This window comes from Lemur catta, chromosome 7, assembly GCF_020740605.2.
Source record: "Lemur catta isolate mLemCat1 chromosome 7, mLemCat1.pri, whole genome shotgun sequence".
Taxonomy (NCBI): Eukaryota; Metazoa; Chordata; class Mammalia; order Primates; family Lemuridae; genus Lemur; species Lemur catta.
The window spans coordinates 59,362,356-59,390,247 of NC_059134.1; the positions used below are offsets into that span (position 1 = coordinate 59,362,356).

A 27,892-nucleotide genomic window follows, 5' to 3' on the forward strand; every position below is an offset into this window, starting at 1 on the left:
GGAAATGAAGATGCAGCTGAGAAGCCAACAGGGTCGCATGTCACGCTGGGGGGTTCTCTGAAGGCAGCAAGGGAACCCCTAAGGGTGGGACACCTGGGAGAGTCACTGTGGCCATGCAAGGAGGGGACTGGGTGGGGGCAGCAAGTCTAGCAGGTGGCTGCTCTGGCACCCACGGATATGGGCTATGAGGGGGAAAGGTCGCATGCAGGAGGCAGCTGGATATGTCATCTGGAGCTCAGGGCAGTGACGATCTGGGAGTCAGCAGAGTGGAGATTTTGACATGTAACTAACGCTTGTCCACCTCCACAGGCCTGCGCCCAGCCCTAGGCTGGTGAAGGAAGTGGCGGGTCCCGGCCCTGCCCTGCCCTATCAGCTCTGCCCTGTGCGCAGAGGCTTGCGTGCAGATTAGATCGGGTGCCCGTGTATGTGAAGCCTCCGCCCGGCCCGGCCCGCGCTGCCCTCCCCCAGGCACAGACACAGGCCCGGGCTCCGGCTCTGGAGGAGGGACGCGGCCCCACTCAAAGGCAGGCCTGGTGTACCCAGGACTAGGATGACATTCTCTAGGGCCCTTCTGCCAGGACCCCTCTAGGCTGCCTCGCCTGCTGCCTCCTCAGAGCTCCCACAGCCCCTCCTCAGCCTCAGTCTACCCTGGGTGCCTGAAGCAGGATGGCCCAAGGTGTTGGTTTGGCCTCAGGACCAGGCTGGAGCCAGGATCCCACCCTGCGGCTCCTTGCTGCCTCTGGGCCCATCTTCCTGCTGTTCGCACGGTGAGCCTTGGGCAGCACCCATCTCCCGGGCAGAGGCGGCCGGCGCTGCCCAGCTCTGTGCGGGAGGAAGGGGCCAAGCCTGGACCTCCCCGAGCCCACCAGCCCAAAGGTCCCCCTGTACCCTGAATGCTGCGGGGAGGCAAACAGACAGTTTAGATACAATTTTTTCTCCTTTGGGGAGAGAAAGGGAGCAGACAGAGATAAAAAAACCAAACAAAAACCACTATATTCCACCCAACCTATACTTTGTTTTTAAACCAACAGGCCAGGTCCTGCCGGGCCCTTTCCCCATTAAATCCCAAGGCCACCCCCACTCCGCCCCCGCCCCACTGCTCTGGAGCCCTGGGGAGCCAAGGGGACGCTGTTCTTCGAGGGAAGCTGTTCTTCAGGCTTCGGACCAGAGCTCCAGCCCAGGCAGGGGTGCCGTGGCCCTAGTGCCAAAGCACAACCTTCCTGCCCTGGTCCACGCTCACCACGGAGCTCCCGGAATAGCACCAGGCCACGGCGTTGACGGCGGCGCTGAGGAGACGGAGGGGCAGGCTCAGGGGGCACCGGGAGCTGGGCCTGCAGCCCGGCTCTGCCCCTCCCTGTTGGAGCTGGGCAGTCTGCGGCCCTCGCTGAGCCTGTTTCCCCATCTGTGAAAGGAGCCCGCAGGGCTGTGCTGAGGACAGACCCAGGTGCGTGTGGAAAGGTACCTTGAGAACCGTGATGGGCTCTGGTGGGTGCAGGGACAAGGGCTGGGGATTCCAGGCTCCCAAGTATGTCAGAGCCTGGAATCGGCTCAGCAGGACTGAGGCCGGTCGGCGCTGGCCCTGGAGCTGGGGTGGGCAGGCGAGTGGGTGGTGGCCCTGCTCACCAGTGGGGTCCCCACTCACCAGTGGGGTCCCCGCAGGCTGCTCTCCAGTTTCCCGGTGTCTACGTTCCAGATGTAGAGGGCTCCGTCCCAGGAACCGGCCAGGGCATAGCTTCTGTCCGGGCTGCAGTGGCCGCAGCAGAGCGAGAGAACAGGGCATGAGGGGGAGGACACACACAGGGGCCGACGGGGCGCACTCAGGCACAGGCGTACGCTCTCACGGACACACCTGAACACAGCTTTGGTCCAGTCAGAACCGCACTTGAAGCCGTCAGCCCTGAGGACAGACAAGGTCGGGGTCAGAATGGAGGTAGCCACCAGGCCCTCCCTCAGCAAGGAGCTGCAAGACGTCCTCTCTCTCTTGAGGGGTCGGGTATCTCAGCAGGGCCTGGTCTGGAGGGGCCTCCAGAGGGGGCGCCAAGAGGGCCTTTTACAGGAGAGGCTCGGCTGCCCCAGCAAAGGCCCCGGAGTCAGTGGGCATGAGGCTGGTACCTGAATACCTGGCGGATATTGCTGACACGCAGGTCGATGACCTTGAGTGTGTCATCTCGGGAACAGCTGAGCAGATGTAGCTGGTCATGGCTGAGGCTCAGGGAGGTGACACGGCCCTGCACAGGGATGACCTGGGTGCAGTGGGGCCCCCTGAGGAGCAGGGACAGAGACAGGGATGAGGAACAGCCCGCCCTGGCCACTCCTGACAGGCAGGGGCTGGGCACGGCAGCTTTCCCAGCTAACGAAGTCAGTCCAGAGGCAGCCCAGGGCCTCGGATCCCTGGGGCCAAGGCTGACGGTGACGGACCTCCCTTTTCCCCACTGCAGCCAGCTCCCTCCCTCAAGGAACTTAGGCAGACTCTGATTTGACAGCTGGGGAGGCCCTGAAACCCTTGGGTCACTAAAATGAGCACTGGGAAGAAAGCAAGGAAAACTCTGTCTTTAAAAATGTGAAAGAGGCTGGCCACGGTGGCTCATGCCTGTAATCCTAGCACTCTGGGAGGCTGAGGCGGGAGGATTACTTGAGCTCAGGAGTTCGAGACCAGCCTGAGCAAGAGCAAGACCCCGTCTCTATAAAAAATACAAAAATTAGCCAGATGTGGTGGCACACATCCGTAGTCCCAGCTACTCGGGAGGCTGAGGCAAGAGGATTGCTTGAGCCCAGGAGTTTGAGGTTGCTGTGAGCTAGGCTGACGCCACGGCACTCTAACCCAGGTGACAGAGCGAGACTCCATCTCAAAAAAAAAAAATGTGCAAGAAATCCTGAACACTTAGGGATTAATAAATAAATAATACAAATGTGAAAGAGAGAGGCAGGTTGCAAACACAATTGCTGCAGACTAGTGAATAGAAGCCTGAGGCAGGCCCAGCATGGGCTCTAGCTTTGCTTTTATAAACTGTTCAAGCCCAAAGTTGGGCTCTTAGGTTTACAAAACAACTAAAGGAATTTTTTTCCTTTGATGAAATAGCGGTAACTGAATGGGAAAAGGTGCTTCTCCATCTTGGCTACTGGACTAACGGCCACTAGGATAGTGGCACAGTTTCCTGGGGAGCTGGGCCCTCAGGGGCCAAGCCCAGCACCGAGGCCATCAGCCTCACTTCCCCAAGATGCCACCACGACGCCTGCTGCCGTGGCCACAGGAAGGAATGAGAGCTTGGAAGCCCTGTCCCAGGCCTCCACCACCCCACCCACAGCCAGCGCCTGTCACCTGCTGTCCCAGAACCGGATCTTCTGGTCATTGTGGCCACTAATGATGATATGGTCCCCGCACACCACATCGTTACAGTAGGAAAGGACATTGATGGTCCTAGAGCCTGGGGACCAAGGAGCAGATCCGGGGCCTCAGAGGACGGTTGTTGGGAGCCAGCCCATGGGACATATAGAGAAGCTGAGGCCCAGAAGGGTCTAGAACCAAGACTAGAACCCAGGTTTCCTGCTTCCCAGCCCAGGGCTCACTCCACCCCTTCACCTACCCAGAGCCTAAGGTCACCAAGAAACTAGGCAGAAAACACCAATGGAGGATGGAGGAGGGCCTGTGAATCTCAGACCCACCCCCAGAAAGCAGGGCGAGGTCCCTCATGCCCCGGCAGGGGGTTCCAGGCTGGTGGGGAGGGAGGTGGGGGCTGAGCCTCACAGTAGGCGCGGCCGAGGTCCCACTCCTTCACTGTCCGGTCTCGGCTCCCAGTCACTGCCTGGTGCCTCGTTAGCTTGAATTTGGCAGCTGTCACCTTGTCCTTGTGTCCAGACAGTGTCTCCTGCCCCGCCCCCATCCCAGGTATGGATCAAGGGCATGGCCATGACCCCGTAAGAACCCTCCAGTCCTGAGGTATGACCCCTGACCCCCAGGCTGCCTCCCCAGTCAGGCCTCACCTTGGACTGGGCCTCCCCCACCTTCCAGAGCTGGGCAGCCCGGTTGTAAGTAGCTGCTAAAAGCTGGGCGCCCTGGAGAGGGGAGTGGAAGGAGAGGTCCTGAGCCTGGGCCTGGCAGAGGCCAGGGAGCTGGGGCAGGGGCTGCCCCGGAGCCTCCCGAGGCTCAGGTCGCCACGGCAGGCAGAAGAGCCTCGGGCCCAGGGAGGAGGGTATGGGAGCCCAAGGTCACTGGGGCAAAGTTTCCTCACCGAGGGGTCGAAGTCCACACTGGTGATGCTGCCACCAGCTCCCTCGAGGGTCTGGTTGGCTTTCAGGCGACCTGGAGGGCCAGGGGAAAGGACAGTTGAAATGAGGTCAAGAACTTCCTGAAATAGAGGAACTGGGACTGACAGCGGGAAGATCAGTCTTCTCCAGGTTAGAGGACAAAATCTCTGGGTCTGTTCTGAGGGCCTGGGCTGGAGGCTGCACCTCCCTGAACTGCTGCCAGTGGGTCTCAGGGAGCAGCCAGTCATTTCACAGGCTGGAGAGGACCAGAGAGAAGAGAAGAGACTGTCCCTAGGTCACACAGCAAGCCAGGACCAGGCCAGCTGGAGACTTGCCTTTTCAAGGAAGCCTCCAGGGCCCCACCCCGACCCCCCTACAGAACACAGAGCTGGGACAAGGCAGATACTCAGCTGAGACCTGAGAGCCCGAGTGAAGCTAGAAGAGGAGGTGGCCTGATGGACTTGGGACTTGCTCCCCAGGGCCTGTCCCTGTAGGACCTCACAATAGGGGACCCTCCCCACCAGGGACCATCAGAGCTCAGCCCTCCCCATCCTGCAGGTCTGGACCCCAGGGGCTGGTAGCGTTCACCCTTCATCAGGGCAGCGAGCTCAGAGTCTCACTCTTGCCAAGGACTTATCCAGCCACTGCCACGGAATGTTCCAGGTGGGGAAACACAAAGAGGTCCAAGACCTTTGCCACCAAGGCATTGCTGAGGATGGGGTCTGGACAGAAAGTACTAGGTTGGCCTGCAGGGAAGGGGTCCTTACCTCCCACAATGTTCCAGAGGTGGATAAGGCGGTCAGCCCCTCCAGTGGCCACGAGGCTGCTGCTGGGGCCAAAACAAACAGCACTGACCTCAGAGAGGTGGGCAGCCTGTGGGGAAAAGGGCAGGTTGGGGCCCCAGGTCCTCCCCACACAGTCCTCTTTGCGCACACACACAGGCTGTTGCTCACACGTGCCCGTGCACACCTCACAGCCTTCTGCTGACTTGTTATCCCTGCCTCAGGTCTCTCCGTCCAAAACCTTGAGTTGCAAACCTGACCCCACCAGGCCTCATCGCCTCTGCCCGGACCCCTGCAGCAGCCTCCCAGCTACGCCACTGCCCTGCCTGGCCTCCCGTCTCTGCCTCCCCAGTCCCCGCCCCCGTTATAACGTCCTGGAGTGGCTCCCACCACAAGCTGTGGAAGGCAGCCTCCTGCCCCTGCCAAGGAGCCCAGCCTCACATCCCCAGCCTCCTGGGACCACCCTGGTGCCTGTCCTCCCTTCCCGCTGCCCCACACGTGTGACCCAGCTCCTTCCTCACCAGCACGTCCTGAGCCCTGGTAGGAAGTCGGGCGACCACGCACACAGGGATGCTCTGGTATCGCTGCTCAGAGGCTCCCCCAATTGAGTGACCTCTCCTCTTCTTGAAACTGGGGCAGAGGGACAGGAGGGCATTCAGCAGAGCCTCTGACAGGGGAGCCTCCAGCTGCCCTGAGGCAGCAACAGTGGAAAGCAGACATGGCAGGAGGCAGAACGCGGCCCCACGGTACAGCGAGCACATTCCCCAACCCAGCCTCTGACCCCAGGGTCAGTGTGGAGATGGGGCAGGGAACACAGAGACAGACACAGGTGCGGGGCAGGGCGGTGGGTACAGAGAAACTCAGGACTGAGGTTTCAGTCCTGCCTTGCCACTGCTTGGCTCTGTGACTCTGATCAAGTCCCTGACATTTCTGAGCCTCAGTGTCCCATCTGAGTGGGAGTTCCTGTCTGGCCTTGGGTTGGAGCTCTTGGTTCCCTATGAGGCCTCTGGGTGAGGACAGAGCCTTGTAAGGACAGAGCCTGGAAGATAGCTGAGCAGGGACTGGGGATGAGGCCACACACCTGGCTCCTACCTCCTGGGCCCAACAGAGACTCACAGACAGCCAGGCGCTATATGGATGGACAGGCCAAGCACATACACAGACCAAGCCTGGGCTCAGGGAGTCTCACACGGGGTGCCAGGGGGCCCAACCCCTTCACACACATAGGGACACACACACAGAAACACACACTTACTCCAGAAGCCCCTTTACCACATCCACACAGCGGGACAGCGTCAGGGAGGTGGCTGAGGCAGACCTGGGACAGAACCGAGAGAGGTGCTAAGGGACTGGCCCGTGTGTGTGCAAACAGCCGTCATTCATCCCTACACCTTGCCGGAGATCTGGAAGCTCTTAACCTCTCAAGCATGGGACAAGAACTGGACTTCTGCCTTACCCCATGAGTGCCTGCCAACAAAAGCTCCCGGCAGACTGGGGCCTATGGGGAGGGGAGAAGGCAAAGGTACCCCCAGGCTGGAAAAGTACAAGGCTGGTGGGGGGAGCCTGGGCTTGCTGAGCAACCCCAGAAATGCCCAGCAAAGAGTGTGTCCTGGGAAGACTTGGCTGACCAGGGCTGCTGATGACTTTGGGACCAGCACCTCATGCCTCTCCTCAAGGTCCCCTCACTGCCCTGCAGCCTGAACACTGGGGACCTGCAAGGAAAGGCTGAGGAGAAGAGCCTTCAGGTTGGGGAATGGGTCAGAGGGAGCAGCCTCAGTGACAGGCAAATCGAGACAGATGGGGAAGATGGAACAGAAGGCACCCAAGGGTTGAAGCCCCAGTCAGGCCCCATCAGAGTGAGCGCATATCTACACACGCTCGTAAGTCCACAGGCACTCAGGTACGCACACTCAAGCTTGTACACACATGTGCCTCACGTCCCTGAGTATGCACACGCTTGCACGCCTGTGCCTGCACACATGTGCCTGGGACAGCTGAGCCCTGGGCCTTGCCCACAGGCTCTCCCTGGTGACATTCAGAAGTCTGACATCCCATCCCCCTTCTCAGTAGGGGGCAGGGAGTGGGGTCCCTGAGACCACACTGATCTCAAGTGGCTCCAGGAAAGGGAGGTCAGACCAGTCCTGGGAGGTCTGAGTTATACCTCAGCCTCTCCCCAAGCTACCTTCCAACCCAAGAGCAGGCCCCAAGATCTTGGAGGAAGATTCTGGCAGCCTCTGGGCTGGGGCTCAGCTCAGAACTCTGGGGCAGCCACCTGGGTCCTCACCTGAAGGGCCTCTTCCACTTCTCACAAGCCTCTCTCTCCAGGGACTCCGGCTCAGCGGCCAGGGCCGGGGCCTCAGCCCCCTCCCGGATCCCACTGCCTAGGGTGCTTGGGCTCCTGGGAGAGGGAATGAAGCTCAGAGAGGCCAAGGATCCAGGCCGGCCCCTCCCTGCCCCAGCGCGGGCACGGTGCAGATGCGAATTCCCAGTGATGAGGGGTTCTGTGGGCGCACGTGAGGTATGCACGCGTGCAGGCTCCTATGTCTGCACGAATCCCGTGGACCCCGTCTATTTGGGGACCTGGGGACCGCGGCTGTGCACACGTGCAGTCAGGGGTGCGGGTAGCGGCACATAGGAGGGGGCGGCGGGAGGCAGAGCACAGCAGGGCGGCTCTGGAACACAGGGGTCAGAGCCCACCCGTCCCCGCTCTTACTCGCTGATGCTCACAGTCCGCCTGGCAGCCTTCTTCAGCTCCTGGGATACCTGCGCCTGCTTGGCCCTGGAGGGTAGAGAAGGATCCTGAGAGCCAGGCGCGCCGCTCGCCCGGAAGTGCGGCTCGGGACGCCAGGCCTTATTCCTCAGGGGGCGGGGCCTACCCTCAGAGGGGGCGGGGCCCAGCTTCCTACCGCTCCCGGCGCTCGTTGCGCAGGTTGCGCTCGGCAGCGGCGCGCGCCTTGCGCTGCACAAGCCGCTCCAGCAGGTCGCGCGCCTGCTCCTGGAGCCCGCGCAGGGTCGCCTCCTGGAGCCCGGTGTTCGCGTGCAGCGCCTCGTAGGCCAACCGCTGCTCCGCGTTCCGCGCCTGCAGCTCCGCCACCTGCCCGGCCTGCTGCGCCCGCGCCTCTCGCAGCTGCGCTACGCGGACCTCCAGCGCCGCCAGCCTGGAGGGCAGGGAGAGCGGTAGGTGGGTCCCGAGCCGCCTCCGACACTGCGCAAGGGAACCCGCCTCAGAGCCGAGACACTTGCCCCTGGCCACGCGGCCAGCCCGCTGGGTAAGCCAGCTCTCCAACCAAGCCTTCATCCTCAGTGGCCTGCCGTTCGGGTCCTCTGATGCCAACCACAGGCCTGGGGGCGTTTGGGAACGTGGGCCAGCTCTCGGGCCCACGCCATTCCCTGCCTCCGGCAGAGTTGGTCCCGAGCCTCCCACTGGTGGGCGCGATCCCTCTCCGACCCGCCAGCGCCTCACCTGCTTTGCCGTTCCTGCAGCTTCAACTCCAGGGCGGCCAGGGCTGCGGTCTTCTCCACCACCTGGTAGGCCATCTGGGGGCGGCGGACGGGCCGGAAAGGTGGGCATGGGCACCTCTGTGCAGGACTCACACCCGGCCTGCAGCCCCTCTCGGGCAGACGGGGCTGATGGGACAGTCCGCTACTCCACCCGCCCACCTCTCTACTGAAAAGAAAGCTGAGGCTTCAGGAGTCTGACACCTAGGTTTCCATCCTAGCTGTGCCACTTAGTTTCTGTGACTCTGGGGTAGTCACTGAACCTCTCTGGCAAGAGGAATCTGCTCCATTTCCTCACCTGTAAAATGGGAACAATAGTGCTTACCTCATACGGTTGCGCATTATGAGGAATAACATTTCAAATACTGGCAGACGATTTATAGCACTTGCATGTGCCATGCCTTGTTCTGAGCTCCGCACTCTGCACACATTCTTTTAATCCTCATAACACCACAAGGTAGGCACTGCCATTCTCCTTTGACAGACGAGGACATTGACACAGAGAGGTTAAGTGTCTTGCCCAAAGTCACACAGCTAAGTGGCAGAGCTGATATTTGAGCCCAGGCCAACTAAGTACATTATCCTCCAGGTAGCACAGGTCCCCAGCCTTTTTGGCACCAAGGACCGGTTTCATGGAAGACAACTTTTCCAGGGGGCGGGTGGAAGCAGGCGCTGATGTGCCCCCAGCCAGTTCCTAGCAGGCCACGGACTGGACTGATAGCCGCCAGCCAGGAGTTGGGACCACAGAAGTAAAGCGCTGGTCTACAGGAGGGGTTCAAGGGATGTGAGTTCTGTTCCCCTTGTCTCCAACAGCTGGCTTCCTGTGCCAGCCCCAACCCCTGCCTGCACAAGTACAGTCTCAGAGAACAGGGAGGAGCCCCGAGCAGAGGCACACAAGGCTAAGAACAGCAAGGCACTGTGGGAGCACAGGGCCCAGACTCAGTGCTGAAGCTGCCCCACCAGGCTGGGCGCGGGGTGAGGGTCATTTCATCTATACCCCCGTCTCACTCCACATTCCCTCAGCTAACAGCCAAGAGCTAGCGAAGCCCTATTCCCGCCTTTTGGTGCTGAGGGGGTCAGTGAGAAAGGCAGACCCCAGGTAAGGGACTTCTCACCATTGTGGCAAGAGGAACATGAGGGCCACGGGCTCTGAGTGCCTCTGTCCCAAGCCACGGCTGGGGGCTCTTGTTGTTAACCTGTTCCTGTGTTCTCATGTGGGCCTGGTGAGGACGGAGTGGGGAGCAAGGCTGGTGCTGGCCACCTGCACCACGACTCCTTGTGTGAATAGGTCTGGGGAGGGCAGGACACCTATTTTCATAACTGGCCCAATTTATAACATGTACAATTCTTTTCACCACTGAGCAATCTGATCACCACTTCTACTTCCTCATATGTCACTTGCTTTCATTGGTGTGTTACACCATTTGATATTTTTTTATTTGATGCTTTTCAAAATTCAAGTAAGATGTGGAAAACAGATTAGTGGTTGCCAGGGGTTAGGGATGGTTGGGGGAAGAAGGTTGAGTGTGACTAAAAAGGGGGAGTAAGAGCCAGGCACAGTGGCTCACACCTGTAGTCCCAGCTACTCAGGAGGCTGAGGCGGGAGGAGTTTGAGGCTGCAGTGAGCTATGATGACGCCACTGCACCCCAGCCTGGGCCACAGAGCAAGACTCTGTAGCAAAAAGGAGATCTTTGTGGTGATGAAATAGTGCCATATCTTGATGGTTACACAAATCTACATGTGATAAAAGAATGAAGAACTATATGTACAGTTTCATACCATTATCAGTTTCCTGGTTGTGTGTACCATATTTACATAAGATGTAGCCAATGGGGGAAACCAAGAAGGGGTACACAGGAACTCTCTGTACTATCTTTGCAACTTCCTGTGAATCTCTATTTCAAAATAATATTTTTCAAAATAAAACGTTAAAATAATAATGATAAATGGTTGTGTTATGGGAAACAGTACTAAGGAGAAATAAAGGAAAGGCCCCCTCCATCCTGTGGCACACCCAACAGGAACAGACTGCTGCGTGCCCAGGGAAGGAGTGCTGAGGGCAAAGGGTGCACAGGAGCCTGGGGGCAAAGGGAGCTGTGAGCTCAAAGAGATGCCGCAGGGGGCTGGAGAACCCGATGGGGGAGCTGGGCTGAAAAGCTCTGGAAGATCTATATCACGCTGATACTGGGAAGAGGTGGTGAAAGGGGCTTTTACTTTTTACTCTATGGGCTTCTGTTCTCTCGAATTGTTTACAACAAGCATGTTTTGTGTACTGCTTGGCTTTAATGGAGATCATTTTTGTTATTAAAAGATATCACTTTGAATGCTATAGGAGGAATCGATGAGAGGTGCCAAAGGAGGAGTTGTCCAGGGAGGGATGAGGGTGACTTAGACCAGGTCAGATGTGGTACAGGAAACAGAGAGAAGTTGATGGATTTGGAGGCAGAGTCAAAAAGCTGGTGACCAGCTCTGGACAGAGGGCTGGGAGGGGTCAGAGTGCCTTGAGTTTCCAGTGTGCATGGCAACCACTGGGGGACAGTTACGGGAAGGACAGTCCACCTCATCGGCACTCAGCCTACACATACTCATTAGTACGGACTGTGGAGACAGGCCCCAAGGATACAGCAGTGGCAAACTAAAGGCATCCCAGGTCTTGGGGGGCTCACAGCCCAGCAGCTAGGGTCAGATGTTTGAGAATCACCTCTCAAGCAAACATCAAGTTGCCACTGCAACAGCAGCTCTGGGGGAGAGGCTCTCAAATGAGTTCATACCCCATGCCAACACCTTTGTTGGGCAGGTGACTTGCATGCTGTGACCGGTTGTGTATTTACTGGCCTATCACAGTCTCCTCCAGAGGACTGGAAGCCCCATGGGGCCAGGTTTGCTCACCACTGCATTCCCTGTTCCTTGGCTGTAGCAATTGTCAATAAACGTTGAATGAATGAATGGAGATCACAAAAGGTGGGTTTGTATGGGAGGGGGTTCAAAGCCTGGCTCCACCTCTCTAAGCCTCAGTTGCCTCTTCTGCAACCAGAAAGTTGTGAAGGATTAGCTGAGAAAATGCTTAGCCCACTGCCTGCAGGGAGTTGATGGTGCTGGCCATATTATTACATGGGAGATGGCCAGTCTGATTTTACATGTGATATCTAAAAAGCCACCGAGCAAGAGAGTCATGAGCTCAGAACAGAAGGCTGGACTACAGACAAACCTGGGAGTCAGCAAAGAGATAGTCCCTGATGCCATGGGAGTCAGTGAGCCATCCAAGCTCAAAGAACACCCATACTTAAAGGGAGGGGAACAGGGAGGAGGGAAAGGAGCCGGAGAAGGAAGTTCAGAAGCAACAGCCACAGAAGTGAGAGGAAAGCCAGGAGAGTGTGGTGAAAGAGAAGCCAAGAAACAGCGTTGCATTGCAGGGGGTGAGGCTGGCCAATAGTGTCAGGTGGAGGGAACACATCCTACCCACGGACTAAATAAGCCTTATTCGTTTAGTCTGCAAATGTACATTGAACACAACTGGTGCTAGGCTCTGGGGGAGTAGAGGAGTGAGCAGAGCAGGCTAAGCTATCTGGACGGGGAGTGGGCTGCCCCTGCATACCTCACTCCCTCCAGCTGCTATCGGAGCCCACTTCATCCTGGGCTGCCAAGGCTACTCTGTCCCCTGCCCAGCTTCAAGTCTGGGCCGGGTACACACTGGTGCTCACTCAATGCCTGTAGCAGTTGAGTTGGGAAATGCAGCGAAGACAGCAAATACCCCTCACTTGCTGGCTGCCTTAGACCACGTCTCCCAGCCCCAAAGTTCTGGATCTTGGCCACCCCATTCTCGGACCCCTGGCCAGCTTACCTCACCGCACACCAGCTGGAGCCTCTCTTCCTTCTTCTGCCACTTCACCCTCAGAGTGGCCAGTGATGGGACTTGGTCTGAGTCAGGCCCTGAGTCCTTCTCCCTGCCAACCAATCAGAGAGTGGTGCTCATCGTCCCTCCATTCACCCCAGTGCCTGAGGCACCAAGGGGATGCCACATGAAAGGCCTGAAACAAGAGCCATTAACTTCCTCCTGGGGAAGACGGAAGCCAGCAAGCCAAAAGGGAAGAGCAAGTCTCCAGAAATGAGCAGTCTGTGACTCTTCTGCTCTGGGAAGCCCCCATCCTCTGGATGCCCCAGCCAAGGACCCTCCTCAAGAAGCACCTTGCAACTCTGAGCCCCAACCCATTCCTGGTTCTCACCATCACTCCCTCTTTGGAACAGGCAGCAAGACCCTTTCTGTAGGCATCAGGTGAGGAACAGGGGGATGGAAAAAGACTGAGAAGGGGAAAAGACAGGAGTGCAGGGTGGGAGGGGAAGGAGATAGGACAAATGCAGAGAGAGGGGCTGAGAAGGGTGGGGAGAGAGGAGATTCTAAGCAGCTGGCCCAGGGAAGGCTCAAGGGCCCGCCTCCCCCCACACCACCACCGCTGGGCAGCAGCCAGGGGCCGATGAGGTGCCAGGAGAGAACCCAGCGTAGGCATTGGGGCAGCGCCCAGGCACAGACGGCCCATTGTGACCATGGATACACACACATATACTCACCAGGGGTCCTGGTGGGTGGCAGGAGTGACATCATTTGGCTCTGGCTGCAGCTTCTCTGAGAACCTGTCCAGCAGCTCAGCCTTCTCTAGGAGACGGTTATCTAGGGGTGCAGAGGTGAGCCTGGAGACACTTTGCAGCAGACCCCTGGCACACAAGTTACCTCTGGCGGGAGGGCTGCAGGAGCCCAGGGATGCTGGGAATGGGAAGGCTTCTGGTGGGCTGGAGGGGTGTTTGTGCAGATCTACAGGACCTTCAGCCCTGGCACAGCCTCCTCATAGCACTGGCCCCCAGACCCACCCAGAAAAGGACCTGCTCTCCCACGGACAGAAGGGGGACTATGCTGGGAACATCCAGGGATGCCTGCTGAGGGTCTTGAGAGAAAGACGGGGCCTGGGATTGATTCATCCCTGCCCCAGAGCAGGGCTTGGCCCCAGAAGGGGCCCACCTACCTATGTCTTCTGGCAAGTCACTTCCCCTCCAAGGGCTCTAATTATCTAGACTAAAAAATAATCCTAACTTCCCCAGGGTTGGTGTGAGGTCCCCAGAAAACAAAGTCCTTGGGCAATTATCTGGTTGGACCTTCTTGAGTTTGGTGGTTTGACCCTGAAACACACCCCTTCCCCCCATCCAGTGTCACTTCCTCTTTCCCATCAGTTCCAGAGTAGGGTGGGGGTGGTAACCGCAGGCCTAGCTCCTCAGCAACCTTCCCTTACCCAGTGCCCTGCCTATCATCTTGAGCTCCTGGGTCTGGCCTAATTCTCACAAAAATCCCACCTCAGCCCCCAGGGCACTGCACTGCCCCACCCCCCAGCAAATCTAAAAAAGGTTCCTATGCCCAATTTACAGGTAAGAAACCTGAGGCTTGGGGAGATGACCTGCCCAAGACCACGAAGATGACTGAACCTTCAGTCTGTTTGATTTCAGCCCTCCCGGTCTCTCTAGTCCCTCAGACTTGCAGCTCCCAGAGAGTAGATGGGGGTAACTTCTCCCTCAAACTGGATAGTTCCAGGCCCATCAGAGGAGTGGAGAAGTGCGGCTGCCTGGAGGTAGGGCGCTGGCCTCATAACCCTGAAGGGAGAGGACCAGCAGCTTGGAAGGTGGTTGTGGCTGGACTTTGAACCCCATACATACAATCTCAGGCGACCAGAGGAGCTACACACAGATGCACACCTGTTCACCCTGTCTTGAACTACCAGACCTCCTGACCCATACCTCCCCGGGCTCAGCCAGCACCCTCCCACAGCCTGGGGACCCCTGACTCTCCTCAGGCTGGGTTAGGCTGGCACACAGGGGCACCACAAACCTGCGCCAGGATCACCTATCGGTAGCAGAGCCTGAGACTTACAGTTCCACTCCTTCCCCGGACCAGCCAACAAGTGTCTGCTCTGGACAGTCCCACGTTCCCCAACTGCGCTACCGGGATCCGGCCCTACCCTGGGGACCGCCGGGGAGGTCTTCGAAGGCACAAGAGACTCTGCGAAACCAACACTCAGGGACGAATTGTATCTAGGAAGCCCAGCTCGTGGGAGGCAGAGCCGGGCCCTGAGGGGTACGAGGACGGGGCTCTGCCCGGAAAGGGGTTCTAAGCAGAGCCTGGATTGGAAGGGGCAGGAATCCTGGCCAGTAGGGGGTGGGTGTAACAGACAAGTTCCAGGCGCAAGGCACAGGCCCTCGGGAGCGAGAAGGCGCTGGCACACTGGGGTCGCAGCCCAACGAGCCAGACAATCCTCCTCCCCGCGCCCAGAGCCCCGTCCCCTCAACGGCCATCTCCCAAGGCCCCCGGGGCGCACTCACAGGCCGGCACCAGATCCAGGAAGAGCGCCTTTTGCGCGCGGTCCCGCTGCCGCAGCTGCCGCACAATGTGGCGTTTCCAGCGGGCGCCGGGGGCAGCGGGCCCCGCCATGGCCGCCCTCCCGCCCCGGCGCTCACCTACCGCCCGGACCGCGCGGCCGGGCGGGGGCGGGGCCTCGCGGGGACTCCGTGACGTCAGGGGCGGGCCGCGGCGGGGAATCCCCGGGTTGTACTAAGCGCGTTCCCGGGGGAAGAACTGAACGCAGACGGCGAGGGAAGCCCTCTCAGGGTCTACACCGCTGGGGTCTCGCCAAACATTTTTATCTAAGTAGTGGTTCCTGTTGCTGTGAGGGGCAATAAGCAGGCAACAAGGGGGATGGCCTCCCCCACGCCTGGTGGCGCGCTCCGGAGGCGGGGCCCAAGGCCGGCGCTCCTTAACCCCACGGCGCCCGGACCGAATGGAAAGTGGCAGAGTCTCACCCGGGCCGCGTCAGGACCTGGCCGCGCTCTAAGCCAGGCCATGGAGACCCCTCACACCGGATTCTGAGTGGACACAGACATAAGGTACACATAGTATGGCAGCGAGATAAGAAAGCACAGAAGAGGAAGAGACTGAAGGGAAGAGGCCCAGCTTTTCGAAAATGATGGCATTTGAGTTGGGTTTGTGAGGGATCCAGTAGTAGTTGGCCGGAGGGAAAGGGAAAAGTGACTCCAGGCGGCGGGAAGAACAAGTGCAGAAGTTCCACGGCATCAAAACTCCCAATGGGTTCGGGGATGGAAGGACAGACAGTAGGCAGAACCGCCCATGTGGGGAGCAAAGTTTAGGGGCCCAGATGGTCGCCGAAAATTTAGGTCCCTGAGAGTAAAGGGATGCAGCTGATTTTATCTGGAAAGGTCCTGGCCCAGAGAAGAGAAGGGGCTTGCTTGCCTGAGGTTGGTTGCAAGGTCTTGAATGGCTGAGCTGGCAGCAGCCCAGTGTCCCGACTCAGGACCGAGCGGTTCACTCCATTTGGGCTGCTGGAAGAGCAGAGACATCTCTTGTGGTACGCTTGACAGCGAATCATGGGTTGCAGGGAACTATGATAAACTGTCTCTAGCAAGGCGCCTGTCCAGAGCTGTGCAGGCACAGGCTGGTGTGAGAAACAAAAGGAGGGATTCACTGGGCACAGCCTCACCCTGGGGCATGCCAGCAGGCCCTGGGTTCAGTGATTGCAGCCCTGGCCATCCTAAGGAAACAAGGAGAAATCGGGCGCTGTTGGGGAGCCGTGCAGGCCCTGGAGGTGATAAGAATGTTGAGATTCTGATGGGGATGGGTCACAGGATTTAGAAAGCAGTGAAGGCCAGTGACACCCCAAAGCAGTGTAGCCTGCTCTGCTTGGAAACCACAATGAACTGGGCTCAGTCCCTCACATGTCATTGTCTTAAACCCTCAAGGCCTTTGCACATGCTGTGCCTAATGTTGGGAGTATCTTCCCCTCTAGTCAGCTTGGCTGCCACTCATACATCACTTCCTCCAGGAACACTTTCCTGGCCCTGCACTGAGCTAAGGCTTCTCTGATACCAGCCCCAGGGCCCCCATAGCCCTATATGTCCTCTATCACCACAGTCATCACACTGTGTTATGATTTGTGGGGTTCCCCTTGAGGCAGGGCTTGGGTCCCAGGTACTTCTGCATCTCTAGCATCATCAGCCCAGACCTGGCCCGTCTGTTGAAGGAATACTTCTGTAGAAGGTGGGTGGTAACATTCACCAGAAGGCATGCCCAGGAGAAGGGGATGGTACCCATGAAGAACAAGGGCTAAAGTTGGCAACAGTGATGAATTCTCTTTAGGAATGACTGATTCTTGGGTGCCTAGGGACACCATAAAAGGAGCTCTGGCTGTGTGCATTGGAGGGTGTGTTAATAGGGCTCTGCCTGGCTCTGAGGTACAGAGATGCTATTTCTCTCAGGTGAGGAGTCATACTGGGTGCAAGGTTTCATAATCCTTTTTTTTTTTTTTTTTCTGAGACAGAGTCTCATTTTGTTGCCCAGGATAGAGTGCCGTGGCGTCAGCCTAGCTCACAGCAACCTCAAATTCCTGGGCTCAGGCAATCCTTCTGCCTCAGCCTTCTGAGTAGCTAGGACTACAGGCATGTGCCACCATGCCTGACTATTTTTTTCTACATATTTTCAGCTGTCCAGCTAATTTCTTTCTATTTTTAGTAGAGATGGGGTCTTGCTTTTTCTCAGGCTGGTCTCAAACTCCTGAGCTCAAACAATCCACCTGCCTTGGCCTCCCAGAGTGCTAGGATTAGAGGTGTGAGCCACCGTGCCCAGCCCTGCCTCAGTCTTCCAAGTAGATGGGACTATAGGCACGCACCACCATGCCCAGCTAATTTTTTTTTTCTAACTTTTAGTTGCCCAGCTAATTTTTTTCTATTTTTCTATTTTTAGTAGTAGAGATGCTCAGGCTGGTCTCGGACTTGTGACCTCAAGCGATCCTCCCGCCCCAGCCTCCCAGAATGCTCAGATTATAGACGTGAGCCACCGCGCCTGGCCAATCCTTTTTTGAGTCACAAAACACTCCTAGGAAATTTTAAATAATTTTGTAATTTTTGAATAGTATATGATAAAGGAGTGATTGATTTTGAGTAAAAATATTTATGTTTTATTTGTAGAATATGAAAGGTTGTATTATAAAGGAAAACTAGCTGGGTGTGTTGGTACACCTGTAGTCCCAGCTACTCTGGAGGCTGAGGCAGGAGGATCACTTGAGCCCAAGAGTTTGAGGTTGCAGAGAGCTATGATTGTACCACTGCACTCCAGCCTGGGTGAAAGAGCAAGACCTCATCTCTAAAAAATCAAATAAAATAAAGAAAAATGAGCAATGGTTTTTATCAGAAGAAGAAAAAGAAAATTCACTTTTCTAGGATGTACCCCCCAAAAAAGAAAGAAAAAGATATCATCCAGAAAAAAATAAAACTATGCATAATCAGTGAAATATAAGGTAAAATTAAAATGTGAGGTCATTTTTTACTCATCGGATTGGCAAAAATTAAGAAATTGAATAATACAGTCACATTCTGCATAACAACATTTTGGTTAACAACAGACTGCATAGACAACAAAGACACCATAAGATTATAAAACCTATATTTTTACTGTACCCTTTCTGTGTTCAGACACACAGTTACCTCTGTTATAACTGCCTACAATATTCAGTACAGTAATGCCCTGTACAGGTTTGTAGCCTAGGAGCAATAGGCTATACCACATAGCCTAGGTGTGTAGTAGGCTGTACAATCTCGGTTTGTGTAAGTATACTCTATAATGTTCACATAATGACAGAATCACCTGATGATGCATTTCTTAGAAGTTAAGCAGCATATGAATATATTCAGAGTTAATGAGGGTATGGGAGAGTTGTTCATTGCTCGTGAGAGTGTAAATTGGTTTAATCTCTTGGGAGGACAATTTGCCCGTATCTGATATATACAGGCAGTCCCTGGGTTATGGATAAAATATGTTCCTGAGAACATCTTTAGGTTGGATTTGTACGTAACTCAGATCCCTGATGAACAGCACATATATAGTAATAATAACACTATAATGGCTCATATGTGATAATAATACAGTGTAATACTGTAATAATAATACCCCTGTACTGTAATAATAAGTTACAAAAACTATTGTGCTCTTCCTTTTAAATTCAAATAAACAGAACATAAAAACAAACTCATACAAATAGTTGAGATAGGAGATAGGAGAAATTTCAAAAAAGAATATTAAAGGTTAAGACTCACTAATGTTGTATCAACACTAGGCTAATAGGAATGTTACACTCCTTTTGATCTTCTAACCAAATCAATAATAACCTTTCCATTTCAATAATTAATCTACTTGCTGGTTAGTAATAATTGATGTTTTCATTGGAGCACTTCCTTTCACATGTTCCGTTACTCCCACTTTAGCCTTTATAATTGTTCCGATAGTCCAGTGACTGAAGCCTAATGCTTTCCCAGTGAATGATGGAACCTGGCCTTTCTCTGAATGCTTAATTATTTCTACTTTCGTTTCCATTGTAATCACCTTTCTCTTCACTACAGGCTCACCTGGACTTGCAGGGGAATTTTGCTTTGGAGGCATGGACATAAGGGTAAACACAGACTCACAAAATCAAAAAAGTTAAGATGAGAGTGATGCTATGCATAAGGGACCATAGAAACAATGAGACCAGCTACTCGCATAAAGATGCTGCACCAATGAATTGCTTACGCCTTGCAGGTTTATTTATATGTACGGAAGAAACTAGTCCCAAATTATTCATTTAATTATTTAATTATAAATTATCCTTATGGGGAGCCTTGGGAGCCCATTTGTAAGCACAGGACACCGTAAGTCAGGTCATCGGTAATCTGGGGACTGCCTGTATACACACCTTTGGTCCCAGCAGTTGCAAACCAGTGTGCAACAGGACGAATGGTTACATATATCCTGGTACGTCCATAAGACAGGATCCAATGCAAGCCAAAGAAGGAGCTTGATCTCTGCATCCTGACATTGGAAATATGTGTCTAATACTTCTTAAAATTCAGCAGGTTTATTTTTTGTTTCTAATGTTCTGTTCTATTTCTAAATGATGAAACAAAAGGTTCAGAACGCTGTTTGCATGCATGCAGTTTTCACAAATAACACCTTTGGGAGTGGGCTGGTTTTATTCTTGGTGCATGAAACATCAAATGGGATATGATTGATCATCACATCTACCATTTTTTCTCTTTTCTAGAAGTGACTGTGTAGTCTTAGTGACATCTGGATGTGTTGTGTATGAGTTTTGATCAGATAAACACAAGAATCTGGCAACAATCATGTTGAGACAAATTTACAGGTATATTGTTATGCTTCTTATCAATTAATTGTTTTGTCCATAACCAATAGCCCACCAAAGATTATAATTAATTAATATAGAACCAAAAATTAAACAGTTTAAAAGTGTGATATCATTAAAAATATCCAGGGCGAGGGTTAAGTGGTTTCTTCTGTATTCCATTTGGGCTGCTATAACAAAATTCCTTAGACTGGATAATTTATAAACAACAGAAATTTATTGCTCACAGTTCTGGAGGCTGGGAAGTCCAAGATCAAGGTGCCAGCAGATTCAGTGTCTGGTAACTCCCTCTCTGCTTCAAAAATGGTGCTTTCTCTCTGCGTTCTCCTGTGGTATAAGAGGCCGGGGAGCTCCCTCAAGCCTCTTTTATGAGGACACTAATCCCATTCATGAGGGTAAAGCACTCATGATTTAATCATTTCCAAAAGACCACACATTTTAATATTATCACCTTGGTTATTAGGGTCCAACATATGAATTGGAGTGGGGGGGCATCAACATTGAGACCATTGCAAGGAGTCTTGGGACCCCTTGACCTTGCCTGCAGAACACATGCACTCACTATTGACTATTACTTTTGTAAAACATGCTAGAATCAGAGTGAAGTCCACTAGTGTTAAAAAACAAAAAACTCTAACAAATGGAGCCAGGGGAAGGATATGAAGAGAGACTTCTGGCTGAGCGTGGTGGCTCACCCCTATAATCCTAGCACTTTGAGAGGCCAAGGTGAAAGGATCCCTTGAGGCCAGGAGTTCAAGACTAGCCTGGGCAACATAGTGAGGCCCCCATCTCTACCAAAACAATTTTTTTAAAACACCTAGCCAGGGCATGGTGACATGTACCTGTAGTCCTAGCTACTCGGGAGGCTGAGATGGGAGGATCATTTGAGCCCTGGAGTTTGAGGCTATAGTGAGCTATGATCGCACCATTGCACTCCAGCCTGGGTAAAGAACAAGACCCTGTCTGTGAAAAATAAATAAATTTTTAAAAAAGAAAATTTAAAAAAGATTTCTTACACTTGTATGCCTGATAACAAACATTATCACAAAAGACTGCAAAAACCACAACCTTGCGCAAAGGCCAAAACAACCTTAAACAAAAAAATACTTCTATGAGGAAATCTGCCTAGCAACTGCCTGTCCAATCCCGGACTGGCGTCACCCTTGTTACTGGTCTTTGCAGCCAAAGATAATTATTTCAAAACAATTATGTAATCCTCCTCATTTTTCCCTTTAAAAACCTTTGTCTTTCTTTATATCCCTAAATACACACATAGTTTGCTAGGCACATGTATTCCCATTGCAATGCTCTTTCCCAAATAAACATTTTCTTTTAGAGAGCCTCTTTCTTGCTTGTTATTTAGGTTGACTCTTTAAAGGGAAAATATTATTTGGGATGGGGTAGGCTAAAACTACACCTCTCCTCCCACCAAGGAGAACAATTGTGATTTCAGCATCATTCAATATTGGCTAATGTGAAAAATGCTTTGAAATGGGTAAAAAAGTAGAAGATGACCCCATATTATTTTTTAAAGAGCTAGGTCAAAGTTACGTGAGTAACAGGAATGCATATTTCTTTGGCAGATGAGATGTGGCAGAGGTGGAGTGGGATGAAGTGGCAAGAGGGTCCTTCACAAGGATGTTATTAATAGATCCTCAAGTTGTTGAAGTGTTTGGTTTCAAGAAGTGTTAGAGAGAAAACCAAGCACAGCTAAAGGGAAGCTTCCTCCCACAGTACTCACCCTCCCTCCCAGCAGCAGACAGGCCACGGCCTGCCCCTGTGCAGATCTCTCACAGTTGGCCCCCGGAGAAAGCCACCAGGCTCAGCGAAGGCAGGTGGCTGCGAAATTCCCAAAGCACTAGAAGGGACCTGGGACTGGGTGGGGTGGAGACACTGGAAGGGTTTCAGGGAAGGGGACCATGAGAGCTCAGATCAGGAGAAGGGGGAGACAGGTGGGACCTCCTCTGCAGCCTCCACGTTGAGGCCCAACCCTTTGTTGAAGGGACAGGGACAAGAGATAGAGTAAATCAAGCTCATTTGTATCTCCTCCCACCTGAAAACCTCCAACTTTCTAATGTTTTAGGACACTGACCTATGTGAAAAACAGCTGATTCAGTGTGATGCAGTCTGAGGACAGAGGGTGAAGAAGTACCTGGCCCAGGTAAGTAGTGTCTCTCACACATTCCATGATGAGAGGTGGTTAGTGCCTACTTATTACTTGGAACATAGCAGTGAAGAGTGGTTGCCCTCCAACAAAGAAAAAAATCAGCAAAAAAAAAAAAAAAAAAGCTCAGCTTTGAACACACTGAGTTTAAAGAACTTGTGAGTTAAACAGAGGGAGATGTCCTACAGGCAGGAGAAAGGCCTAAGCGGGAAGTTAGGGAGTTGTAAGCATATGCGTGGAAATGAATGAGGTCATCCAAAGAAAGTGTGCAGAGTGCAGAGAGGGCCTGTGACAGACCTGCAGCGTACCAGTATTTCAGAGTGTCCCAGCCCAATTGGCTAAAGACCACCAGGGAAAAACCCATAGCCTGATGAAGTCAGGTTTGTTGACCCCTTGCAATGAGACGGACAGCACACTGGAGAAACCATGGGGTGTCCCACCAAACACAAAGGAAAAGATAGTTACAGGGTTTGAGGGGGGTAGAGATGTGAACTTGAAATGAAGCAAGATTTTGATAGGCTCAAAGCAAAGCAGAGCTGTGTGTAAAGGGGGTCAACATCAGATCTGGACTGCTAAGTGGACCCACAGTCCTGCTTCTTTAGAAACAATAAAGTTAAGATAGATGTGGAATGTTGTGTTCAAAACTCCTTATCTGAATCTCTGCACCTGGCTTGTAAATTCCGTTCACTTAGTGACTTAAATCCCCCAGGCAAGAGTTTTTCATTCTTATTCATGTAACTTCAAACAGCAAAGTTTCTGATATAGTAGTATATGATTTTAGAAAACATCGATGCTCAGAAAGAAGTAGTCCTCAAAGCAAGGGTCATTATATTTTACAGCAGCAGTACATACTTGGGGAAAATATTTCCTGTTAATGTCACAGCTGCTTTTCAGATTATTATCTATGTCTCTATTTTCCAGCCTGATGAGTAGCAGGGCAGATTTTACAGACCAGACTAATTTTTAGGTTTAAAGGGAACAGCGACTGAGGAAGCTGCAAAGACTGTGAGTAGTGGGTAAGCAAGAACAGGCAGGTGACTGTTGGTGTTGACGATGCAAAGAGGTCTAGTTTACTGGGCTGTCCAATATGGTAACCGTACCCACAGGTGGCTATTTAAATTTAAATTAATTAAAAGTAATTAAATTAAAATTTAAAATAAATTAGGTTAAGTGAGAATGTTAATTCTTCCATGGCATTTAGCCACATGTCAAGTGTTTAGTGTCCACGGATTAGTGGTTACTGTATTGGACAGTCCAGATACAGAACATTTCTATCACTGCAGAAAGCTCTATACAACAGCAGCAGGGTGAAAACTGGAGTTCCAAGCAATGGTGACTCCATGGGTGCAGTCTCCTAGGAGTGATGGGGGAGGAAGCCCTGCAGGAGATGCAGACAGATAAGTAGGAGTCTTTCTAAAACACAGCTCTTAACAATGTTACTCTGCTCCTAGGGCAGCTACCGTGTAACTTATGCGTAACTCGAATCCACAAGCCCAGACTCGCAGCACTTGGCTCCGCTGCCTCACAGCCTTTCCCTGACAGCACAAACCCACCACCGTCCCCAAACTCCATCTCCCAACGTGCCGCGGGCCCTTGTCCTGCTACTCTGGCTCTTAGTCTCCTGGGAAATGTAGTTTCTACAGCGATCCAGCCCCAGAAAGGTCCCAGCCGTAAACTACAGTTCCCACGGGGCAGTGCGCCAGCCGTCCCGGTCCAATTGCCCGCGGTCACCGTGCTTACAGCGATGGCGGCTAGAGCCGGCCTCTGGGGCTCGGTGTAGCAGTGACTGAGACGCTGGCGTCCCCGGTGCGAAGGAGGACGGCAAGTGTGCGGGGCCGCCTCCGGCCACCCCTCAGATCTCTGCCGCTCTGGGACGTGGAGACGCCTCAACCAAAGCGGAGCCTACAGGGGCCCCAGAGAGCCATGGTGACGGAGCGGCGACAACCACTAGGGGGCGTGGGGCAGCGCCACCCTTAGTCCGAAGTGGAGTAACCCCGGGGCCATCGGGCGGCCCCGGGCCGGAAGCGCACGCGCAAGTGCGCGGCCTCTAGAAACACCAAGGAGCGCCTGCGCAAGCGCAGCGTCTCGGGGTCAGCACGCGGGGGCGCCCTAGCGAAGATAACTAATAAATAGTAACGTAACGGTTCAGTCATCTTTCTGTCTTTTCTATTATGGTTTGCAAAGCACGGCCCGCTTCGTTGCCTCTCCTAGTTTGATCCTCACAACAGTCCTTTTACAAAAGGGTCAACGGGTCAGAGAAAGTCACGCACAGTCCCAGCATCACAGAGTGTGAAGGGCCAGAGAAGGATCAGGATTAAAGGACTTTAGGCCAGGCCCTACCTCCGACTTGCTGTGTGACTTTGAGTAATTTTGTACCCTTAGGAACCTAACTTACTAATTTTTAAATGGGAATAGGTTGTTGTGAGGATCAAATGAGATCCAGGGGTGAAAACAATTTAGTTTACTTTTGGGGAATTCACTTAAGCAGTCTATAAAGGCAAAAAATTATTGTAGTCAGGTTATTGCAGATTGAGGAACCCATTTCCTCCTTGTACAGATTGCAAAACTGAGGGCCTCAAGAGGGCTAGGGGCTTGCCCTAGGTCTCAGCATCAGCTGTCTCTGAGCAAGGGCTAAAGCCTAACCCTTCTGCCTTTGGACCTGGAGCCCTACCTTCCACCCCAAGGATCAGTGTCTGCGTTGGATACAAGCTTAGAGAGACCAACTGTACCCTGAGAACCTGGGAGAACCCCTTTTCCAACCCTTCTTCTAACCCCCATCTCGGCCTGATGGACAAGGGCCCTGCTCTATTGAGATGACCACCAGAGGCAGGAAGTTAAGGAGGATCTAGAGAATTCTGGAGGAAGAGAACAGTTTTGCTGGAGCTGTACAGACCTGCTGCTCAGGACAGTGGCCCAGGTAAGGAAAAGAGCCCAGGTTTGACAGGTGCAAGGGCAATGCTAAAGGCACAGACTCTGAATGGAAAGGAGTGGGAAGGTGTTGGACTTTGTCCTGAGCCTGGGAGGCATTGAGTACTCAGGTGACTCCACTTGGGGCCAGTGGAGCTGGAGATGATACCTGGGCTGGCCTGGGTGATGAGAAGAGGAAGTGATGCACATTAAGCTGAGGCTGTAGGAGCCACTCCCCCAGAAAGGTGGAACAGCCAGGTAGCACCATAGGCACATCGTGCCACCTGCAGGGTCATCCAGCTGCCCACCAAGGGAGTGAACTTTTCTCTGTCTCTTGTAGCAGTAGGACTGGGATCTATGCAGCTGTTTCTCTCTGGAGTGCTTTTAGAGGTTAGTGGTGCAGTTAGAGGGAGGAGCTGGGAGGCCCTGAGTTCTGATCACAGATTGGGCCTCTTCAGGCAAGTCATGAAAGGCAGGTATTTGTGGAAATGGAAATCCAAGATCCTCCCTACCTCCCAAGTATCTAATTCTCTGGGCCTTCGGTTAACATTTCTGTTTTCAGCTTTGGAAACTGAGGCTAAAGAAGGAAAAGGACTCTCTTAGGCACACAAAGGAGTTGGGGTAGAACTGGACTAGAATAGGGATCTTTCCATTACATGACAGTGATCAAACATCTTCATCAAACATTTATTGTCTAATGTATATGCTGAGAAGAGCTACCTTGGGGTAGAAAGCAGAAGCCAGGATTGCAGTTAGACCTGACTTTTACCCAGCCCTCCCAGTGACAACACTGTGACCCTGGGTGAGTCACTGTCCCTCTCTAAGCCTCAAATCGTCTTTAAAGTGGGGACACTAAGCCTTATGCAGCACTGTCTCGAGGTTTAAGTGTAAGTGAGTTAAGAACTGTTAAATGCATAGAACAGCCCTAGCCCCATGGTAAGCGTTCTTATGTTAGCCACTGTTGTTACTCATGAACACAAGTTGAGGCAGGCTGCAGATGCGGTTCTCCTAGAGCCGGGCAGGGACAGAGATGCGGCAGCCCAGGTCTGCTCTCTCCCAGATGCCTCCATACCGTGCCCTGGGTGCCTACCTTTTTGGAAGTCAAGCGGGGGGACCCATGTCCCCATCTCTTCATCTAGCCCTGGGAGCCTGGCAGGGGAGAGATGTCTCGAGTGTTTAACCTGCACATACACATGATTCCTTTCCCCACAGCCCGAGGCCTAGAGGAAGGAGATTCTTACCCAAAGCTGCATGTTACTCTGGCCCTGGATAGTCAGACCAGAACCAGAGCCTGGGCTCTGTCCAACCTCTTCACGGTGTAGGGCTGTGCATGCCTTTCCTCCCTGCAGGGCAGACATCCAGGAAAGCTAACAGCAGGTTCTGAAGTGTTTCCCTGTAGTGGAGCAGGGGCTGGGGGCAGAGGGGAGCCTGGGTGGGAGACAGGGTCCAACATCAGACACCTTACACTGGCCCACCCTGTCTGAAGCTGGAGGCCTGGCCCAGTGGTCATTTCAGTTCTGTTCCAAGCCTCCCTCATGGAAGTCTGGTTCGAACCCTTTATTTATAGAGTGGAAGAGAGAAGCTCAGAGACCAAGAACACACTGAGAGCCCCACAGTAAAGTGGGAGTGAGTCTGGTCCAACGCTCAGGCCTCCTGACTTGAGGTGAGGGCTCTGCCGGCAGCCAGACTGGAGGGACAGGGCTTGGCTCCCCCTCTCTCCCCCACTACCACCACAGTCCTGCTTGGAGTAGCCCCCAGGGTGGCCCCCAGCAGGCTCCGTTTTCAGGGGAGAGTTGGGAAGGTGGAGAGGTAAGGGCAGGGCAGGTAAAGGGCCCAGTCAGAGAGGAGCCCAGGGACTGGGAGCTCTCCTTGGGGTGTGTGGCTGCTGCAGGATTCTGGGGCCTTATTAATCAATCTGAGGCTGCAGAGGATAAAAATACCGTGGGAGCACACTCCTGGAGGAGGGGAGCAAAGCAGATTCAGGAATGAGTCACAGAGCCCAAGCCCTAAATTTAGAAGGTGCTGAAAGAGGCAGCCTTCCCCAGGGGAGGACTGGGGAGATACCCGCTGATCCAGGACACCAGGGATTCAGGGCAGGAAGTAGTGGTTGGCAGGAGTGCCCTGAACAGCAGTGCCCTGAAGCTGAGCCTGCTGTAGGGCCTGTTCTAGGTGTGGATTTTGACCCCAGGATGAACCCTGACCCAGGGAAGATCCTTCAGCCCCGTTCTCAGAGCCTCTAGGTAACCCACAGCAGCCAGCCCTGGCACAGTCCTGGGAACCAGCCCCTGGAGTGTGGCCCTCTCAGTTTTGTGCTGCCCTCTGGCTGGGCATGGCCGGACTCCCTGTGCCCTGCTGCTGTCCTGGCATGCAGTTGTCAGTCAGGCCCTGAGGAGGGGCTGTGTGGATGTGGGGAGCTAATTCCTTTGAGTGCAGACCTCCCAAAGGGACCCAACCAAGCCTTTTGCAGCTCTGCTTGCGTTTCGGGTGAGGGAGGGGGACAAGATGTCATCACACCCACCTCTGCTCCCCTGTCAACCCTCTAGGCTCCAAGTTAACCCAGGTGGAGAAGGGAGGCATTGCCTTCAGGTTGAGGAACAAAGATACCGCAAAGGGGCCATGTCTTGGGGGCAGATGCCAGACCTGGGGGAAAGGTAGCTCAGGAGACAGGAACTGATAGCAGCTGTGGCATTTATTGAGCACAGGTACAGTGCTAAGCACTCCACGTGATTAACTCACCTCATCCCCGTGGGAATGACGGGAATCCTATTGGTCTACCCCTCTTAAAAATGGGACAGCTGAGACACAGAGAGGTTAAGTAAATTGCTCTAGACCACATACTAAGAGCTTCTAACCCAGACAGCCTGGCTCCCTAGCCCAAGCCATTGTACTAGACTGCTGAGCCGGGAACTTTGCCCCAGCTCTCCTGCCTCCGCTGTCATCCTTCCCACCCTAATCCCTGCACCCCTGAGCCCTGGGAGCTGCCCTCTGGGCCTTGCAGGGGCCTGCTTCCCAGCGCACCCCCAGGCTTGGGGGAGGGAGAAGTCTAACAGCGCTGCCCACCACCACCACC

At 53.8% G+C, this 27,892-nt stretch overlaps 1 protein-coding gene and 1 long non-coding RNA gene across 7 annotated transcripts; one reads left to right on the forward strand and one right to left on the reverse strand.

Annotated features, from left to right (window-relative positions):
* Positions 1-968: 968 nt before the first annotated feature.
* ATG16L2 (autophagy related 16 like 2) lies at positions 969-15,110 on the reverse strand. 6 transcript variants are annotated; one of them, XM_045555523.1, is made up of 18 exons: positions 14,887-15,110; positions 13,093-13,192; positions 12,368-12,470; positions 8,491-8,564; positions 7,934-8,185; positions 7,741-7,806; positions 7,312-7,425; positions 6,283-6,345; positions 5,549-5,657; positions 5,013-5,118; positions 4,230-4,300; positions 3,982-4,053; positions 3,746-3,866; positions 3,320-3,425; positions 2,113-2,262; positions 1,850-1,897; positions 1,643-1,744; positions 969-1,286 (listed from the first exon to the last, which is right to left on the reverse strand). In XM_045555523.1, exons 1-18 carry the CDS (start codon positions 14,993-14,995, stop codon positions 1,199-1,201), a joined length of 1,854 nt encoding a protein of 617 aa, XP_045411479.1. In that variant the 5' UTR covers positions 14,996-15,110; the 3' UTR covers positions 969-1,198. The 6 variants fall into 6 exon arrangements, with proteins under 6 accessions (XP_045411479.1, XP_045411480.1, XP_045411481.1 ...); XM_045555526.1 differs by having other exon boundaries at positions 1,193-1,402; positions 14,887-15,045; XM_045555524.1 differs by lacking the exon at positions 6,283-6,345 and having other exon boundaries at positions 14,887-15,045.
* A 51-nt stretch (positions 15,111-15,161) lies between these two features.
* On the forward strand, positions 15,162-24,067 carry LOC123641070. Its single transcript, XR_006736212.1, has 4 exons — positions 15,162-15,447; positions 19,650-19,751; positions 21,835-21,912; positions 23,367-24,067. It is a non-coding gene; the product is annotated as an uncharacterized LOC123641070 (long non-coding RNA).
* Positions 24,068-27,892: the final 3,825 nt, after the last annotated feature.

What these genes read in the sequence shown, in the direction of transcription:
- ATG16L2 (XM_045555523.1), bottom strand. Translation starts at nt 14,995, where the DNA reads ATGGCGGGGCCCGCTGCCCCCGGCGCCCGCTGGAAACGCCACATTGTG. An exon ending in GTGGTAAAGGGGCTTCTGGA is followed by an intron (nt 5,658 to 6,282) that starts GTAAGTGTGTGT and finishes CCTCTGCCCCAG; the next exon opens with TTTCAAGAAGAGGAGAGGTC. An exon ending in AATATCCGCCAGGTATTCAG is followed by an intron (nt 1,898 to 2,112) that starts GTACCAGCCTCA and finishes GTCTGTCCTCAG; the next exon opens with GGCTGACGGCTTCAAGTGCG.